At 41.1% G+C, this 19,068-nt stretch overlaps 1 protein-coding gene across 1 annotated transcript; it reads right to left on the reverse strand.

Annotated features, from left to right (window-relative positions):
* Positions 1-2,589: 2,589 nt before the first annotated feature.
* Positions 2,590-10,752, reverse strand: LOC117815928 (B-cell receptor CD22-like). Its single transcript, XM_034687956.1, has 11 exons — positions 10,535-10,752; positions 10,047-10,400; positions 9,448-9,666; positions 8,662-8,931; positions 8,151-8,420; positions 7,059-7,313; positions 5,974-6,231; positions 4,005-4,086; positions 3,837-3,897; positions 3,328-3,527; positions 2,590-3,209 (listed from the first exon to the last, which is right to left on the reverse strand). The coding sequence occupies exons 3-11, from the start codon at positions 9,545-9,547 to the stop codon at positions 3,137-3,139; spliced, it is 1,569 nt and encodes a 522-aa protein (XP_034543847.1). The 5' UTR covers positions 9,548-9,666; positions 10,047-10,400; positions 10,535-10,752; the 3' UTR covers positions 2,590-3,136.
* Positions 10,753-19,068: the final 8,316 nt, after the last annotated feature.

Raw genomic sequence — 19,068 nt, forward strand, 5'->3', positions numbered from 1 at the left:
GAAGTTGTTGTTTTTAAGGGTGGGTTTCAGTTTTCAGACACTGTTTCTTCTAAATCAGATAAAATTATTCATCCTCAAACTCCATGCACACAATGAAACACCTCCTTTTGGGCATAGCTGGCTTATCCTAAAAAACAACACGACTGAATATTAGTATATCCAGCTCACTATGAGAAGACGTTATATCTCAAAATGCTCAAATTAAACTTTGTCATCTTATTTCAAGTACAACATGGTCTTAAACCTAGAGAAGTGCTGCTATAATACAACTCAAATTAAGGTGAATATATCTCAAATGAAGAACATGAAATGTAATAGTGCAGAAATATTTTTTTGAGTGAAAAAATACTAATTGTTAACATTCCTGTCTTATTCTGAGACACTAAACTTTAAAATACTGGTGAAATATTGATTAAATGAAGGTTTCCTGCTAATTTTAAGATCACAGTTTCCTAAATATTAAGTCTTATTTTAAGAAATGCTTATTTCAAGGTAAAAGTACCTTGAAATAAGTTTTTTTTTCTTGTTTTTGGAGGGGCATTTTTTGCAGTGTATGCATGAATCCCCTTATGCTGTAAAATCACATGTTGTTGCACAATGTTGGCAGAATCATTGCGACAGACCTGTAACACATTCTGGGAGGACAATTTTAGCTAAACATTTTAATGAATGTATGATTCAATGCAGCAGAAATATCTGCAAAGCTTTCATCAAATATATCAAGGAATAATACAAAAGTATTACTTATCATTTAGTAGGCGAAGTAGGACCGCTGGTTCCTTTGAAATTTCCATGTTGAACACCTTGCATGAACATACAGACTGCTCCAGGAAAGCATTATTTACAGGTTATCTTTATTCAATAAAATATTTGGTCATCTTAAAAATATACAGTGAGATAAATATGTTAACAAAACAGCACCTGAATAACTTGTTATGGTTATACATCAGCTTCAGAGATAACAGCAGAGCAATGTATGATAAAATAACTGGCATGAAGAAAATAATTTACAGAAAATAAAATGCAGAGCACCTTAATACTGAATGAAAACACTAATAACACTTTATAATGGTTAACACAATACAGGTAATACAGTTTAACTAACAACTAACACTCAATGTTTAACATTTTAAGAGAAGAGAGACACTGAAATAAAAAGTTAAATCATTAACCAGGTTACAAACATCTAAAAAGCTATAAAAAGAACACTGAAACTCTAAAAAACTGCAGTTCCTCAAATGGCCACTAGTGGTATGCTCCAAAAGTGAGTCAATCCTCATAAACATAAACATAGACTGAAAGACAAATTGCCCCACCGGGGATAATAAAGAAAGCTTGAACTTGAAACCATCATGTTAAAATGCCCACGTTAGATCTATTACTCATTTCACATAAATAAAGAGTACACTTGGGTTAATTCTGCTGTAACTCACATTTTTAGATTATAATACTGCTTTATTTTACAAGGCTATCAAGGGCTAGGGTTAGCACTGAGAAACAGGTGCCTGTGGGAACCTTAACTCTCTGTTTGATTTATTGTACCAACAGACCGCCTTAGAGGTCAGTGCTTAAGTTTCCCTGTGAGGGTAATTCTGGTGTTATTGTATTTATGAGTAAGTATTAAAGCTAGGGTTGGTAATCTCGGAAAACTAGCATGAGTTTGAATGTAGCATTTCCTCAGGACTTCGTCTAACCCCTCCCCTCCTCCCTCGGAGCTCCTCCGAAATGACGCCCCCCCCCGCTCACATGCACGAGCGCCGCTGACTTGTGACCATATGATGGTGACTGATTCAAAACCGGTCCTCACCAAAACATTCTCATAGTGAAAGTTAAAAACACAAACAAACATGGCTGCTGTTAGCACTCACAACTGTCATGCTAGCATTATCCAGTTGTACTGGTGACACGATATCAGGAGAAAAGTTATAACACATATATAATACTGTAACAGCTCTACTGTTTGTTAAACCTGTTCAGTGTAGATGTTCTTAATTCCTACAGTGTTGACGGTCAGTGAAGGCATCAGGAGAGGTGTAGAGTGTGTGAGCGGGAGAGAGGAGAGACAAGAGGAGAAGTTCTTCATTCATTCAAACATCGATTGTTGTTTTGTTGGTTGGCGTGATCACGGCCGACAGTGACCGGTTATTAAAGCTCAACGTGTTCACCAATCGGCTCGTCATCCCTACAGCGTCCGGACGGACGCTACAATAAATATATATTTTCTGTAGGACTTACTGAACGTCATTCATTCTTCTGCTTGTTGGTGAGAGCTTTTTAGACTCTGATCCGGACTACAGTCCTGAGCAAAGCACCTCATCAGGTCAGAGGGGACAGGCCCGAGGTCGAGCGAGAGGGGCAGTCAGTAGAGTCAGGGAAAGCAGAGGCAGGAGACGGGGACTCGGAGGAGTGAACGCCGGGGAAATGTACGCGCAGGAGGTGGGCAGAACAGCAGGACGGGATTTGATTGGTTTAAAATTTTGGCACCCAAAAAACGGTGATTGGTTGGTGTTTTCCCAGGTTTACTCCGGCTGTAGATAGCAGCTTTTCTTCACTCTTTTTTAGGAACACATCATGTATTGATTACCATCAGGACATAAAGATCATTTTAACCAGTATGACAAAAAGTGGATCTAAATCTGATTACCAACCCCAGCTTTAATCAGCAAATTCTCATATCTGATTTGTTAGACATGCAAATTACAAGCAAGTAAATTAACCTTTAGCATCGACTTTATAACTTAAATAATTTAGCATCTGCTATCTTCTTCCTCTCTTCAGAGCTCATCCCCCTGGTCCATATATGGTCACTTCAGGCTCCAAAAACAAGATGACTGCAGTCTAAAAGCTGTAGTCAAAGCTCCTAAAAGGTAAGCCTTTAGATGATTACTGTTTTTTTAGCATAAGATAAAAATTATTGTTTGGCAAGAAATCAAAGCTCACCCCACCCGTTGTTTAAGCGACGGTGGCCTTTAAGGACAAGATGCTGCTGTGAGGCATGATAAGTATGATCTTCCAAATACTTATCAAATTATCAAAATGATCTATCGGTTTAAATTCTTCTTCTTCTGTGCATTAAGTCCTGAGAAATGTGTCTCTCTGACACTGGGGCGTGATAAACCTTTGATCCATGTTGTGCTCACACTCTTGGTGTTCGGACGACTGTGCTGTACAATGCAGACACATCCTCCTCCGTCATTTGGGTTCTTGATCTGTGAATTTAAAAAAAAACATGCACAAAGAACTGAAAACTAATAATAAAGTCACAGTATAAAAACCATAATGAAAACATCCCACATAAAACAGTGAGAAAATTACACTCAGACTCACCTTGAGGAAGGCCTTTTACTCTTAATGTTGACCCTCGCGTATTCTACATCGTCCCCATCTTCATCCTCCTTCTTCTTCTTGGGTCTGTTTGGCTTAGCTGGTGAAAAGTTGGAGTAGAGGGCCTCTTCCTGGTTGTTGGAGAAGCGCACACTGGCGTAGCAAAGTTCCTCTGCTGGTTCACTTTGTGAAGCCATGTTTAGCTGAAGAGGAGACAGTGCAATACAACCTTGTATTAAAAGCCAAAAAGTGAACCGGGTACACTTTGGGGTAGGAGTGGACACGATTCAAGCATATCGAGGGGTCTATCTCCCCCCGTTGGGACAGGGCTAAAACCATGTTTTAAAGTGGAAAAAGTCCCTGTCTTGGAACCTTACAATTTAAAGACCAAGAACAACTGTTTGAAACAAAAATGCTACAACAACATGACACATGTTTATAAAGTCTCAACAAACATGATCCAAAGAGAGTCATGAAGCCCTTAATAAAACACCTGAACTGTTCTTCATTACCTCTCCATTGTTGTCCGGACTTTCTCCAGGCTGGTTGGTTTCCTTTGAGGATCTCTTTCTCCTGGATACAACAATGATTAAACAAATGAATAGAAGCTTGAATTATTAAAACTGACTGAATTCAAGCTCTGTCATTGGACACAAATCTGCACAAGTTAGACCTCTCACCTTATGAATAGGATGACTAAGAGGAAAATGATAACCAGGAAAATGGCAAAGATTGATCCAGCAGCGACTGATTTCATTGAACCTGAGAAACACAGATTATTAATCAGAGTTAAACATTTTTTAGGTGCATTAGCAACTGATAACTGGCCACACATTCATTATCATCATCAGTGTCATCACCTAGAATAATACTCTGTAATAACTCATGTGAATTTAAGTTTTGTTTGCTGTTTTTTAAGGGTCCCATGAGGTGAAAACTTTCTCACCAACACCTAAAAGAATAAGTTGGGTAAGGATTGTAAAACACCCTGTGCTAATGTATGAGTGGTCACAAATCCTTCAACTGTCTTTACATGTGCAGTTTGTCTTCAATCCAATTAAAATCCTTCGGTACAACTACTTCTCCTACTTCTACTTCAAATTCTGCTACAACTACTTCTACTTCTACTACAACTACTTCTCCTACAACTACTTCTCCTACTTCTACAACTACTTCTCCTACTTCTCCTACAACTTCTACTACAGCTACTTCTACTTCTACTACAACTACTTCTCCTACAACTACTTCTCCTACTTCTACAACTACTTCTCCTACTTCTACTACAACTTCTACTACAGCTTATTTTCCTACTTCTACTACAACTACTTCTCCTAATTCTACAACAACTTCTACTACAACTACTTCTACTTCTACTACAACTACTTCTACTTCTACTACAACTACTTCTCATACTTCTACTACAACTTCTACTACAACTACTTCTACTTCTACTACAACTACTTCTCCTACTTCTACTACAACTCCTACTACAACTTCTTCTCCTATTTCTACTACAACTACTTCTCCTACTTCTACTACAACTTCTACTACAACTACTTCTACTTCTACTACAACTACTTCTCCTACTGCTACTACAACTTCTTTTCCTACTTCTACTACAACTACTTCTCCTACTTCTACTTCTACTTCTACTACAACTACTTCTCCTACTTCAACCACAACTTCTACTACAACTTCTACTTCTACTACAACTACTTCTCCTACTTCTACAACAACTTCTACTACAACTACTTCTACTTCTACTACAACTACTTCTCCTACTTCTACCACAACTTCTACTACAACTACTTCTACTACAACTACTTCTCCTACTTCTACAACAACTTCTACTACAACTACTTCTCCTACTTCTACCATAACTTCTACTACAACTTCTACTTCTACTACAACTACTTCTCCTACTTCTACAACAACTTCTACTACAACTACTTCTACTTCTACTACAACTACTTCTCCTACTTCTACCACAACTTCTACTACAACTACTTCTACTACAACTACTTCTCCTACTTCTACTACAACTTCTACTACTACTACTTCTCCTACTTCTACTAAACAATACCCTAACTACACCCATTTTGAACCTTGGCTTCAGGAGAATTAACTTAAATGTGGGCCTTGGCGGGAACAGTGGACCACATCTTGAATTGGTCCAGCGCCGTGACTCCAAGCCATTTGTGCTTGAACGACAGGAATATGGTCGTGCCTTATTAGATGTTTCTTTTGGGATTTTACATTGACAGAATCTTTGGTCCCAGCAGAGGATTGGACAGTGTTTGAATGCATCTCAACTGTTTGCAGATGATACGGTCCTTTACAGGTTGAGCACTTCCACGGCTCAAATATCCAGGTTAGATACTTTAAGAGTCTTCAGGCACAAAGTGATAAATATAATAGAAAAACTGGGACTGATGAAGCACTAACACTATTGAGTTTCAGTGGCAGCCGGTGGTACAACCATTTAATTAGACCACATAAGTCAATTTGCAATCAACTCTTTGGCAACTGGGCTTTCAGCAATGTATTCTGAGATTGCAGTGTCACTAAAGCTGGCTGGTACTGTTACTGGATAGCTAAGATGATGCAGAAGTGAAAGTGTGTGTAATGAAGTTCAAAAGCTTGACTCACTTGACACAACAACAAAATGTAAGGTGGAGTTGTGGCGCCCTCTTCTGTTGTCAGCTTCACAATAATAACCCCCACTGTGTTCAGATCTAACATCATTGATGGTGAAGACTGGTCCGGATCCTTGAGGTGTACGATCATTTCCCTTGTACCAGGTGTAGTTAGCTGCTGGGTTAGCATCACTGCTACAGTTCAGAGTCACTGAACTGCCCTCCATAATCTCACCAGGATGCATTGACACAGAGGGAAGCCTTGGAGGATCTAGAGGAGAAAATGCACAAGAGTAAATAAAACGTTAAAGACAGGGAAAACTAGGCTGTTGGTTTTAGTCTTTGAAAGTGGGAAGTATGGAAGTGACAGCTGAGCATAAACCATTTAAGACACCCCTCCTACTAAATCTTCAGACATTGACAATTTGCTGCCCCGATAAGTGTTACACGGGACTTCCACCAGATCCATGTCCGGTCTGTCTCTGATCCTCTGTGGTCTGGCTCCGTTCTCTCTCGTCTGTCAACTCCCACTGGTTGTGTTTTACGGAACGCAACACGGAGCAGGACCGCCGGACAGCTGGAGTCATGTGACCGAGGTTTTCCCACAGTAATCCTTGAATCAAGGATTCTCCTCCTCCTCCTCTCCTCATCCATGTTGTCTTTCTGGTCCTCTGAAAACCTCTGACCTGTTGACTCCAGGCCTGGCTCCGCTAATCATGACTTTGGTTTGTTGTTGTAGTTAAGTGAAATACGATCTGGTGATAACACAGAGTGTTTTATTCTGAAAATTAACCGGATGTTTTCATTTTGTTTTGGTGAAACCTGACTTCCTGTCCCGCTCCATCTGCTCTGTTGAAATTGATGCGCCTTGTCTCCAGTATCCGTCAGAAATAGAAGTCTTGTGTATCTGATCCAGAGGGCTCCGACCTGCCGGATTAGAGACGGAGACGGAACGCAACGGAGCAGATCCAGTGGAAGTTAACACATTGACTAGAATAGAAACCTATCAGATCCGGTGCCGTGATGAATCGGAGACGGTCCGGACACGGATCTGGTGGAATTTGTCCGTTACAGTAATTCACTGATGCTTGAACTTACACTGGACATCTATGTGAACAGATGTGGAGTTCTTTTGTCCATAACCATTCTCAGACTTGCAGTAGTAGATCCCACTGTCCTTCAACCCGAGAGAGGTGAAAGAATGAATGCCTTCCTGTCCTTGAAGAGGTGTGTGGTCCTCCTTGTACCAGGTGTTAGTAGCTGCTGGGTTAGCATCACTCTTACAAGTCAGACTCACTGAACTGCCCTCCACTATCTCACCAGTCACTGACACTGAGGGAAGCTTTGGACCATCTGGTTGACAGAAACAAAAAATCATGAGTCTTTGTCTTTGAGTGCTGCGTCACTATGCTATATATCAGCATGCCTCATGTATATAAATGAGGATGATGGGGTTTCGGCTCCTGGGCAGTGGGTGACGGTGGCAGTTGTTATAACTAAATCTTTTGCGCCATCTTCTGGGAAAATGCGGTAACACAATAAAATGCCTCTCTTTGCATTGAACACCGGATTTTTTTCTGCATCCCTGTAACGGATACTTCCCACTTTTTAGATAAATAAGTGTGAAAAAATGTGTCTTGTACACAGAATTTTACAGTAATTGCTGTTTTTCTATCCCTTTCTGCTTACAATAGACATCAAGAAACACAGGTGGAGAGCTGATCCGTCCATATTGATTCTCAGATGTGCAATAGTAGGTTCCTCTGTCCTCAGGGCTGATCGAGGTGAAACGATGGAGTCCTTGTTGTCCCAAAGGTGCCGTTTGATTCTTCTTGTACAAGGTGTGTTTAGCTGCTGGGTTAGCATCACTGCTGCAGGTCAGAGTCACTGAACTGCCCTCCATGATTCGAGCAGAGGGACTCACTGACACAGAGGGAAGCTTTGGAGCATCTGGAGAGGATGTGTTAGCCGAGTGTTAGAAGTGTTGCACCTTCATGGCTCTGAGGCAGCTTTCATATCGAAGGACATATGATAGTTTCTGGTTCATAAACTGCATAAAGCTCTAAGTCTTTCTGTAGCTGCTCCTTTAACTGAAGCTAACTGTTGATGTTGAGCATGAGAGCTGCAGGAAGTAGGAATGATCAGCTATATATCTCCACAAAGACAGATTAAGACGATTTTGTCACTCACATTTCACATCAATGGTAAGGTGCTCAGATGTTCCCTTTCCCAGTTTGTTCACAGCGTCACAGTGATACTCTCCAGAGTCAGAGGGCTGGATGGAGCGCAAGACAAGCTGGGCTTCTTTACTGAAAGGTTGGACGTCTGGATTTCCGTTCTTGTACCAGGTGTATGTAACTGCTGCTGGGTTAGCATCACTGCTGCAGGTCAGAGTCACTGAACTGTTCTCCACTATCTCAGCAGAGGGACTCACTGACACAGAGGGAAGCTTCGGAGCATCTGGAGATGGATGTGCAAGTTGTGTGTTACAAGGGATTCATGGCTGTGAGGCAGCTTTGATTATTGAAGGACATATATATGATAGTTTCTGGTTCCATAAACGGTGTAAAGCTCTAAATCTTTCTGTAGCTGCTCCTTTAATTGAAGCTAACTGTTGATGTTGAGCATGAGAGCTGCAGGAAGTAGGAATGATCAGCTATATATCTCCACAAAGACAGATTTAGACGATTTTGTCACTCACATTTCACATCGATGGTAAGGTGCTCAGATGTTCTCTTTCCCAGCTGGTTCTCAGCTTCACAGTGATACTCTCCAGAGTCAGAGGGCTGGATGGAGCGGAAGACAAGCTGGGCTTCTTTACTGAAAGGTTTAAAGTCTGGATTTCCGTTCTTGTACCAGGTATATGTAACTGCTGCTGGGTTAGCATCACTGCTGCAGTTCAGAGTCACTGAAGTGTTCTCCACTACCTCACCAGAGGGTCTTTGTAACACAGAGGTAGTCTTTGGAGCATCTGGAGAAGATTTAAACATGCATTACTTCCAGAAAAGAGCATTTTATCACATGAAAAGTGTATTTTTGATTTACATGCCTCTTTGTTCCTCTTTGACAAACATTATTTACCACAGAGGCTGAACAGTGCTGACAGTGGAGCTGGAGTTTTACTCTGTTACATTTTGTGTATCACTCTGCTCAGTCATAAAAACTGTTGAATCTGTCAGTGTTTGTCATCATGTGTGGGGTCACTCATATTTTAACATCTGTTAAGATTTTAAAATCTTTAGACCCGGCTTCAGATATAAGAGCTCATATTTCTAAATACTCCCAGCTCTTGTATCATCACTGCTGCTTTAGTTAACTTGTTTTAGTTTTGATGTAATGGTTAGTTAACAAGCAGATTGATTCTATACTACTAAATTTACATTTATCTCTTTTAGATCTGAGGAGGTTTTAAGGTTAGCTTGAAGTGTGCATGTAATGGGAGTGTGCAGGTGTGTTTTTTTGTCTGAGGGCAGTGAAGTAAACTCACACACTGGAGGAGAGGGGAATCCTTCATGTCCGTAGAAAGCACAGGAGATTTCATCTCCAAGATAAATCCGGCCTGTATAAGAAGATGTCTCCTCATACATTTTCTCTCTGTTCCTGAACCAGACGTATGAAAGATGACCTGGTGGACTGCAGCTGCTGAGACACCTCAGCTCTACGTTGGTGTAAGACTCTCCAGCTTTTATCACCTGTACCTGTAAAGCTGGACATGAGAACAAAAAACAATGTCAGTATCTCTGGTTTGAAATGACGGATGAAGCTACGTAACGCAGTAACAGATACAACAACCCGTAAGAGTCAGAGAGCTACCAACGACCTGTGTCCACAGAATATGTCTTCCTGCAGATAAGCGTGACAGGAAGCCGGTGTTGAAGCAGTTATGTGTGGTGGAAGAAACAAGGTGTACCTGTTTTCTTTAATGAAAAAAATAGTCTCTGAAAAAAGAAGCTTTTTGGACACAGGCCTTGACTGTGTGTAATTATACAACAGTAAGTACACAAACTGATGAGGACTGACCAAAACCAACATTTCCGGCACTTTAAATGTGTTGATGTATTCATATCAGTTTGTGTTCATGAGTACCTGTGACAGTCAGAGTTGTACCAGATAAACTGCTTCCCCATTTAAAGCGTCCTGAAGTGAATCTGAAGCGATATTCTGCTGAGTCGCTCTCTCTCAGGTCAGAGATTCTCAGAGCAGAGTGTCCTCTCTTTGTTTCAAGGACCTGAACACGACCTGCATACTGGGAGTCCACAATCAGGTCCTCAGGTCGAGAGGGACTCTGCCAGTTCACACTGAGTTTAGGACTGAACCAGAATTTTGATGTGATCGCTCCATAACTGTTGTAAGTACAAGAGATGTCCACTGATGAGCCTTTGGGAGCACAGATTCTTCTGTCAGTGTACGTCACTCTGTTACACTGATTACCATAGGCACCTGGAAGAAGAGTACCATGATGATTGTTTTAAAATCATGTTGTTGAGGGGTCACCATTTAAAATTACACAAGTTGTTATAAGTCACCATCACCAGATGCTGTTCTGTTAGCAGCAGATTGAGAAGTAAACTCACAGACTGGAGGAGAGGGGGAATCCTCGTGTCCTTGTAGAGCACAGGAGTAACTGTCTGGATAGTCAAAGACGTTTGAATAAGAAGAAGATGTTCCTGCGTGAATTCTCTCTCCATTTTTGTACCAGATGAAGGAGGGATGAGGAGGTAGAGGACAACTGCTGTGACACTGCAGATAGGCGGTCCATGAACGTGTGCTCACCTGAACCTGGAGGACTTGGTCTGTGAGAAGAAACAGGAAGGTAACTTTAAAAAAACTGTCAACAAACACATGCAAACACAAAAACAGTCATGGCTGTTTTTTAGATGTTATGAAATCATAAATGAAAATGTTACCTGAGACAGACAAAGTAACTCCTGGGTTACCAATATATCTCCCACCAGGTTGTTCTGTTATGAGCCTGAACTTGTACTCAGCTGAGTCACTCTCTCTCAGGTCTGTGATTCTCAGAGTGCAGCGTTTCCTGGAACATCCGTATGTCACTCGACCTGTGTACTCAAAGTCTGTAGTCAGATCTACAGGTTCTCTATTCCTCACTTTAGTGAACCAGAATGATTTCTCAGCTGAATACGTTTGTCCATATGGTGGTGCTGGGTGTGTGTAGGTGCAGCTTAGTTCCACAGTTGATCCTTTTAAGGCACACACCTTCTTAGAGGTGTAAGTCACTCCCCAGCCATTCTGACCCTGTACCACTGAAACACAGAGCACATCAGGAAACACAGTTAGAGTAAAAACAACATCAGGAGACAGACTCTCACTCAGAGGGAAGTTTCTAAAATTACTCTTTTTTTGTGCAGCAGTCATTCTTTAAAGTCTGTCCGGCAATTTGTGGTGCAAGAATGGAAATGGAATTAAAAGACAACAAATATCTGTCAATTTTTCCTCATTTTTTTCAGTTTTGACCTCATGTGTTAATCAACTCTCACTACAAACAGGAAGCTAACTTTGAGCCATGACATCATGACATTTGCAGATGACACAGCCGTGGTGAGCTCATCTCTGGGAGAGATAAGACTGCATATATGAATGAGGTCCAGAGGCCCTCAACATGGTGCAAGCAGAACAACCTGGTCCTGAATACACCCACAGCCAAAGAGCTCATCTTCAACTTCAGGAAGAAGAATTCAGAACTAGATCCTGTATACATCAACAGAGACCACCTGGAGAGGGTCACAGACTTCAGGTACTTGAACGATGTCCTGTCCTGGACAGCCAACACTGCTGTGCTCGTAAAGAAGGCAGGTAGAACTTAAATTCAACTATGAGGGCTGTGCTGCGGCAGGGATGCTTTGCATGTTAATGTGAAATATTTTCCTTTTGTTAGCACTTTGATTCAGGACTTTGAGCATGCATGTTTTGTTCAGTCTTTGAAGATTCAAGTTAAGAAGGTTTAAATGTTGCTGCTTCGTTGAGTCAATAAGTAAAAACACAGGAATAAAGCATCTTCTGGATACTTTCATGTTTGTGGTCTAAGTATGAAAAGTGTGGTGAAATGATATTCATCATGTGTGCAAACATACATAATGCCACTACCTGCAAAGCATGACATCATACAGAGGGCGTAGTGCAAAAAAAACACTCATGTTGAAAACTGAGCTGCCTGGGATAAGAAGAAGTCTGTTCTGCCTGATGGGTTCTCTGTTTGTGGTGAGATGATGGTGTGTCCAGTGTGTGCAGCAGCAGAGTGTGAATGGAAACTGTTTAGTGATGCAGTGTGAAAAAACCCAGTAATGAGAGAGAGAAAGAGAGAAGTTAGGGGTGTTTATGGAAAGTTCCCCAAATTAACTCAGACATAAGGTGAATTTAAAAATTACCCAACAGGGGAGCACTTTGTGTTTCCTCTTTTTCGTTTCGAGTTGATTCGACATGTGACCAGAACTATTGTTAGCTTCATCTGAAAATACAACATTTTTAACCTAAGACGAGTTCCCATTTAACATTTCACTTGCAGGAAACAAGACACCAAATTGGTATTTTAGGGGGATGGCATTGACAGTTAAATCTTTGCAATAGTCTCCCACTAGAGAGGATGTAGTCCTAAAAACTGCACAGGACAGATCTTTGGGACTTCCACATGGCACCAAATGAAGTGAAATGAGAACTTAAACACTTGTCTCTTCTCTACAATTTAAAAGGATCCACAAAATCACTTAAATGAGATTATTTTTCTTTTTGTTCATTTATTTCTGGTGGGGGAGAGAATGGCACTTGGGGTCATCTCATCATCAGTAGGGCTGGGTGATAAATCGATAACAGTAATTATCATGATATAACTGTTCTCAATGTAAATATAACAAATGTTCGAAACAAATTTGATATATTTTAACCTGTAATTAGGCCCCCCAACCACTGGTAAGGGGGGGGGGGGGTAGTATACCTCCAGGTTAGATTACTGTAACTCCCTCTTATCAGGCTGCCCCAATAAGTCTCTAAAGATTCTTCAGCTAGTTCAAAACGCTGCAGCTCGAGTATTGACTAAAACTAGGAAGAGGGAGCACATCTCTCCAGTGTAAGCTTCTCTACACTGACTCCCAATAAAATGTAGAATAGAATTTAAAATCCTTCTTTTAACCTACAAAGCTCTTAAAAATCAGGCACCCTCGTATCTTAAAGAGCTCATAGTGCCCTATAACCCCTCTAGAACTCTACGCTCCCAACATGCAGGCTTGCTAGTTGTACCTAAAATCTCTAAAAGTAGTATGGGAGGTAGAACCTTCAGTTATCAGGCCCCTCTCCTTTGGAATCATCTACCAGTCAGGGTCCGGGAGGCAGACACCCTCTCTGCTTTTAAGAGTAGACTTAAAACTTTCCTTTTTGATAAAGCTTATAGTTAAGCTGGATCAGGCTTGGACCAGCTTTTGTCATGCTGCTATAGGCCTAGACTGCCGGGGGAACTGGCACACTGACACACTGGGATCCTAGCTCACCTTCTTCCCCCCAACCCCTTCATCACTTACTTTAACTCTGCCTGTCCCATTAAAGTTACTAACCATAGACCTTTCTGGAGTCCCTGAGCTCCCTTGTCTCGTAGATTCCTCTGAGCTGCCGTTGACGTCCTCCTGCTGCGGACGATCTGGACTCCAGCTGATACGGACGTGCTGGACTCCAGCGGCAACAGCTTCTACGACTCGTCTCATCACTATCACCTCTCTCTCTTACTCCCCTCTATCTGTCTTTCCAGACCCAACTCAGTGGAGGCATGATGGCTGTCTAACATGAGTCTGGTCCTGCTGGAGGTTTCTGCCTGTTAAAAGGAAGCTTTTCCTCACCACTGTAACTAGCTAAATACTGCGATGTGCAATGCTCATGATGGATTAAGGTGGGGTCAGACTGAGTCTTACCCTGTCTTGGTGTTGGGTCTCTGTTCATAATTTGACATAGTGTGGTCTAGACCTCCTATGTTTGTAAAAGCGTCTTGAGATAACGTTTGTTGTGATTTGGCGCTATACAAATAAAGATTGATTGATTGATTGATATACCTTAAACGCTAGTTTCCACCATAGACTGTATAAAATATGGACGCAGTATCCGTGATGTCACCCATCTGTTTCTGAAGAGCTGTTTTGAGACCAATCGTCGGCGGCAGCCATATTGCTGTGCCAGTGTGACGTGAAGAGGCGGAGTTTGAGCCTCCTCGCCATCAGCTGCAGCTGTGCCTCTCATTGGAAGACTAGTAATTCTAATACCTTCGAAATTGCTGCGTTGGAAAGAAATTCACCCCCGTACAGTGTGAGCACATCGTGAAATGAGTTATCCAGTTACACATGAGTTACATGTTTATTTATGGAGCAACACCTGCGAGCTAGTTCAGGCAGACAACTCGAGCTGCAATGCCATACACGTCACATGTCCAACTCTCATAACCATCATCCAATCCTGCCCTCTGCCTCTCAAATTGGTGGTCTATTCAAACTGGGAAAATCTCCCATCTCTCCCTTTGCCTGTCAACGCCTCTGCTGCCCTGCATGCCTATTGCTGATATTTTCTTCTTCCCCGCCGCCTCCCCAGCTTCCACCTGCAGGCTCCGGGGGGGTGTTCAGTATGTTTTGCTCATCACTCCTCAAAGTCTGCATGTAAACTTATCTGCAGGGAGTGATGAGGCCGGAGCCTGGGCGCCAAACGTGAATATGTATTTGCTGCTACAATAAACAATTTAAACGTGAGTTGTCTGACTGAACTGCTGTAAAGATCGTCTTTTCCCCATTCATGTGTATGTGACTTCCGGTACTTCCGGAGGCAGCCTCAAGCGGATCCTCGATGAACTGCAGCTTTTAACACTTCCGCATTGGACTCATATTTTTAGACTGGAGGTTGCCGCTTGGTTTCCACCCAACATTAGACAGAAGAAGAAGACGGCGTTGAATAGTAACGGTTCGGAGCACAATGCAAACGCAAAACCTACCAGCTCAAACCAGAGTCGTTAGTCTAACACTGTGTTTATTTAGCATTAAAGGTGACATATCATGCTTTTTTCATCAACATATATTGGTCTAAGAGGTCCCCAAAACATGTCTTTAAAGTTTATGCTCAAAAAAACACTTTGAAATCAGATTTTGGTCTGCCTGAAAAACCCTCTTCTTCAGCCCTCCTCAGAACGGTCTGTTTTCCCTCTGACCACGCCCCCTCAGGAAGTGGATGTGCCTCGGCTCTCCAGCACGTTGATCTAATGTTTACATGTTGGCTGAATATACACGGCTGCTCAGAGATCACGTTACTTCAACCCTCTGAATCTGATCCAGAATCTGATCCTGACGGAGAGGCGCCTGTAGCAGGACCTTTCTGAAGGATTGGTCATAGATTTTTTGTTTCTTGTTGTTTTATTTATCAGTATGTCGACATGTGTCTTGGTACACAGCTACGAACATGTAGCTATGTGGCTATGCTAACTAGCGCTAGCACTTATCCATGACAAATAAAAATCATCCACTAGATCTTCAAATCTGCAGACGTGGGGAGTAAAACCGACCTCTACCAGAAAGGCAGCAGGACCTTTCTGAAGGATTGGTCACAGATTTAGTGTTTCTTGTTGTTTTATTTATCAGTATGTAGATGTGTGTCTTGGTACACAGCTACAGCTATGAACATGTAGCTATGTAGCTATGCTAACTAGCGCTAGCACTTATCCATGATAAATAAAAATCGTCCACTAGATCTTCAAATCTGCAGACGTGGGGAGTTAAACCGACCTTTGAGTTTATTAAGACAGCCTACAACTAGCATGCCTCCCTCCTAAGCTCCTTGTTAGCACACATTTGTGCAGGTAATGAAAAACGGAGGAGGGGTTGAGTTGTATTTTATACAGTCTATGGGTTGAACAAGCTCCGAGCTCTGACTTCCTGTTACAGACCGGATATTGTTGTTACGTAACAAAAACACGGAAGTCTGAAACGGCTGGTTTCACACACATTTACAGAAAGGTGGAGAAATCAGAACAGGGGCAGAATGGATTCTTTTCATTCTCGGGGGGTTTGTAGACAGGGACACATATTTCAGGTAGAGAACCATTAAAAAGTCAATTTTGCATGATATGTCACCTTTAACTATTGACTTAATACACATGTTTAATGTCCACCGTGACCGTAGGACAACTGAACACTGAATAACCGTGATGCATTCACTGCACAGTGGGAAACAATGCTCTAAAAAATGGTACACAGAATACAATTTCATATATTTTTGATGTGAATTTAAATCAAGTTATGCAAATTATATCAACCTGAGGAAAATAAGAATCTACAGACTAAAACCCACAAAAATCTCCTCTTACACAAAAGACCTACTTCCTGTCAAAAATGATGGTTTCAAGAAGATTATCAGAAAACTAAATCCAGATACAAGCTAACAAACTGTCTTCAACTTTCACTCAGGAACAAAAATCTGCATTTAAATCAAAATTAAATATTGATTTGATATTTATCGTGATAATTATCAATATCAACTGACATGAGAATTTGTCATTTTCAACCTTTTTCAATATCGCCCAGCTCTACTCATCATAGACCTATTGTTACAGGGTTTGAGTCACTCAACAGTTTAGGGTCTCCTTTGTATTTTTAGTTGATGATGCTCCAAATGTTTTCAATAGGTGATAAGTCAGGACTGCAGGCCGGCCAGTTTAACACCTGGACTCTTCCACTACAGAGCCATGCTGTTGTAATACGTGCATGTGGTTTGGCATTGATTCAATTCAATTCAATTTGCTTTACTGGCATGAACAAAGACATGTTGTTGCCAAAGCAGATAAGATTCATACACATACATTACATATATATTCATTACATATTATATATATATTACATATTTTGGCATTGTCTTACTGCAATATGCAAGGTCTTCCTGAAGCATGTCGTCGCTGTCAGGCAGAAACCTTGTATCTCCATATTATATCATTTTAACATTTTTTAAATTAATCAATGCTAATAGTCTTCCTTTATGTCTGCTAGTAGGCTTTCTAAAATACAACACATGAAATCCTCAAAGAAAAAGACTCAGAGCATAATGTGTTAAATTGGAGCTGATAATTGATGACCCTGATTGATCATAGAGCAATTATTACAAAGATGAAGAGAGGAGACTTTGGAGGAGATGGAATGTGTGGCCAAACATGATGCTGTGTTACTTCAACCTGTGACACGTGTTCACAGCTTAATAAAAACAATACACCCTTGCTTAATCATTAGTATCACCCCACAGAGTTTTTTTTGGCATCATGGTGAGATGGTCCCTCTCCATCTAAATGTGTTAGGTCTCTCTCTCCTTCTCTTTCCCTGTCCCTTTGTATATCCTTATGTAATCTTTCTTTCACTTTCTCTTATTTTTTTTATTTGGCCCACCTAGGTGTGCACGCCCTCTTTTACAGAACATGAGATTAGCTGCCAATAAAAGATAGGCCAGAGTTCTAAGAGGGATGGTGATGGTTGCATGCACACAGTCACAAGCACAGAAGAAAAAGGGTTTTCTTTCTTTTCTTTTGCTGCAAGAATAAATTGCATTAATATTTGACAGTTTGTGACAAACATGACACAAACCAGAAATATATATGCAGACAAGAGAAAGAAGAAAAAAAAAAAAAAAAGAGAAAAGGAAAGAAAAAGAAAGAAAACAAAACAAAACAAAAAAAACAATACACCCATTTCTGCAATGGTAACTAGGCCAACTATGTGTATGTGTGATAGAAGTGAAGTGGCAGGTAAGCATATTAGCGTAGCAGAGGGATATGTGACAGACAACAACGCCGATCAGACCCCCCCCCCCTTTCTGTGTCACCCTGTGACGCTCATCAAACAGCTGCTGTGGCTCGTGCTGCAGGGATTTTCATGTTACCACGGCTCTACCTGCTTCAAAGTGTGTTATAACTCTGTAGTCTAAAGTCCAAGATGATTAGGATCAAAGTCTGTAGCTGTGACTTGAGTCCAAATGAAAAACTGTAAATATTATAACTCCTGATGGCCACCTCTAATAGCAGTTGAGCTACTTCAATGAAAACATTTCACAATAAAAGTCCCCTCATGTTCCATAGTCCAAAAAGCTTCACTTTGAAAGGGCTATAACAGGAAGCAGCATGTTGTCAGCTGTAGTAACATGACAGAACTCACAGAGTAAAATAAAGAACCTGTTGATGTCTAAATTATATAAACAGGGGAGGAGGAGAGGAAAGGAAATTCAGATAATAAAGATTTAGTAAGAAGCTTCAAAGTCCTGAGCTCTGAACACAAACAGGATTATAAAATCCTCTTTCTGTGGTCTCAGGCTCAGACATGAGTGGAGTTCTGCATTGCAGACTTGTTTGATGGGGATCAAAGTGAGTTAGGATATTTTCACATGCGTGAACAGTTATATCATTTTGTAATACAGCAAAAATCAATTATGTAAAAAAGGAAATAATGAATTAATCACAAACAAATGAATACATAGATGAACTAATTAATGAAGAAATGAATCAACAATGAATCAAGTAATACATAAATGGGTATGTATGTGTGTCTGTGAGGTTATGGGGGGACATGGAAATGTTTTCAAAAGCTTGGGAACATTGCTTTAGAGCAGGCATGTCCAAAGTACGGCCCGGGGGCCAATTGCGGCCCAAGGTCCATTTATTTATGGCCCCAAGCTTCCATCTTAAATTGCGTCCTCATCACATGCTGAAATGGTGGCAGTACTATGGGCACTTCGGTGGGTGGAGGACAAGAAATTGAAGCAGGTAGTGATATGCATTGATTCAGCAGCAGTATTAACAACAATTAAAGAGCAGAAGTCCAAGTCTAGGCCGGACCTTTTAGCAGAAATAAATCAAACTCTGTGTCGACTTTACAGAGCAGGGGGTAAAGCGGGATTTGTTTGGGTCCCAGCACATGTGGGAAGAGAAGGAAACGAGGGAGCAGATAATATGGGAAAGAGAGCTACAAAGATGGAAAGCGGTGGAGTGTGTTTGCCTTATGGACTTGCTGAAGTATAGAGAAATTATAAATAAGTGGGTTAAAGATGCATGGCAAAATGCATGGGAAAATGAAAGAAAGGGGAGGTCATATTTTGAAAG

The sequence above is a fragment of the Notolabrus celidotus genome, chromosome 7 (genome assembly GCF_009762535.1).
Source record: "Notolabrus celidotus isolate fNotCel1 chromosome 7, fNotCel1.pri, whole genome shotgun sequence".
Classification (NCBI taxonomy): Eukaryota; Metazoa; Chordata; class Actinopteri; order Labriformes; family Labridae; genus Notolabrus; species Notolabrus celidotus.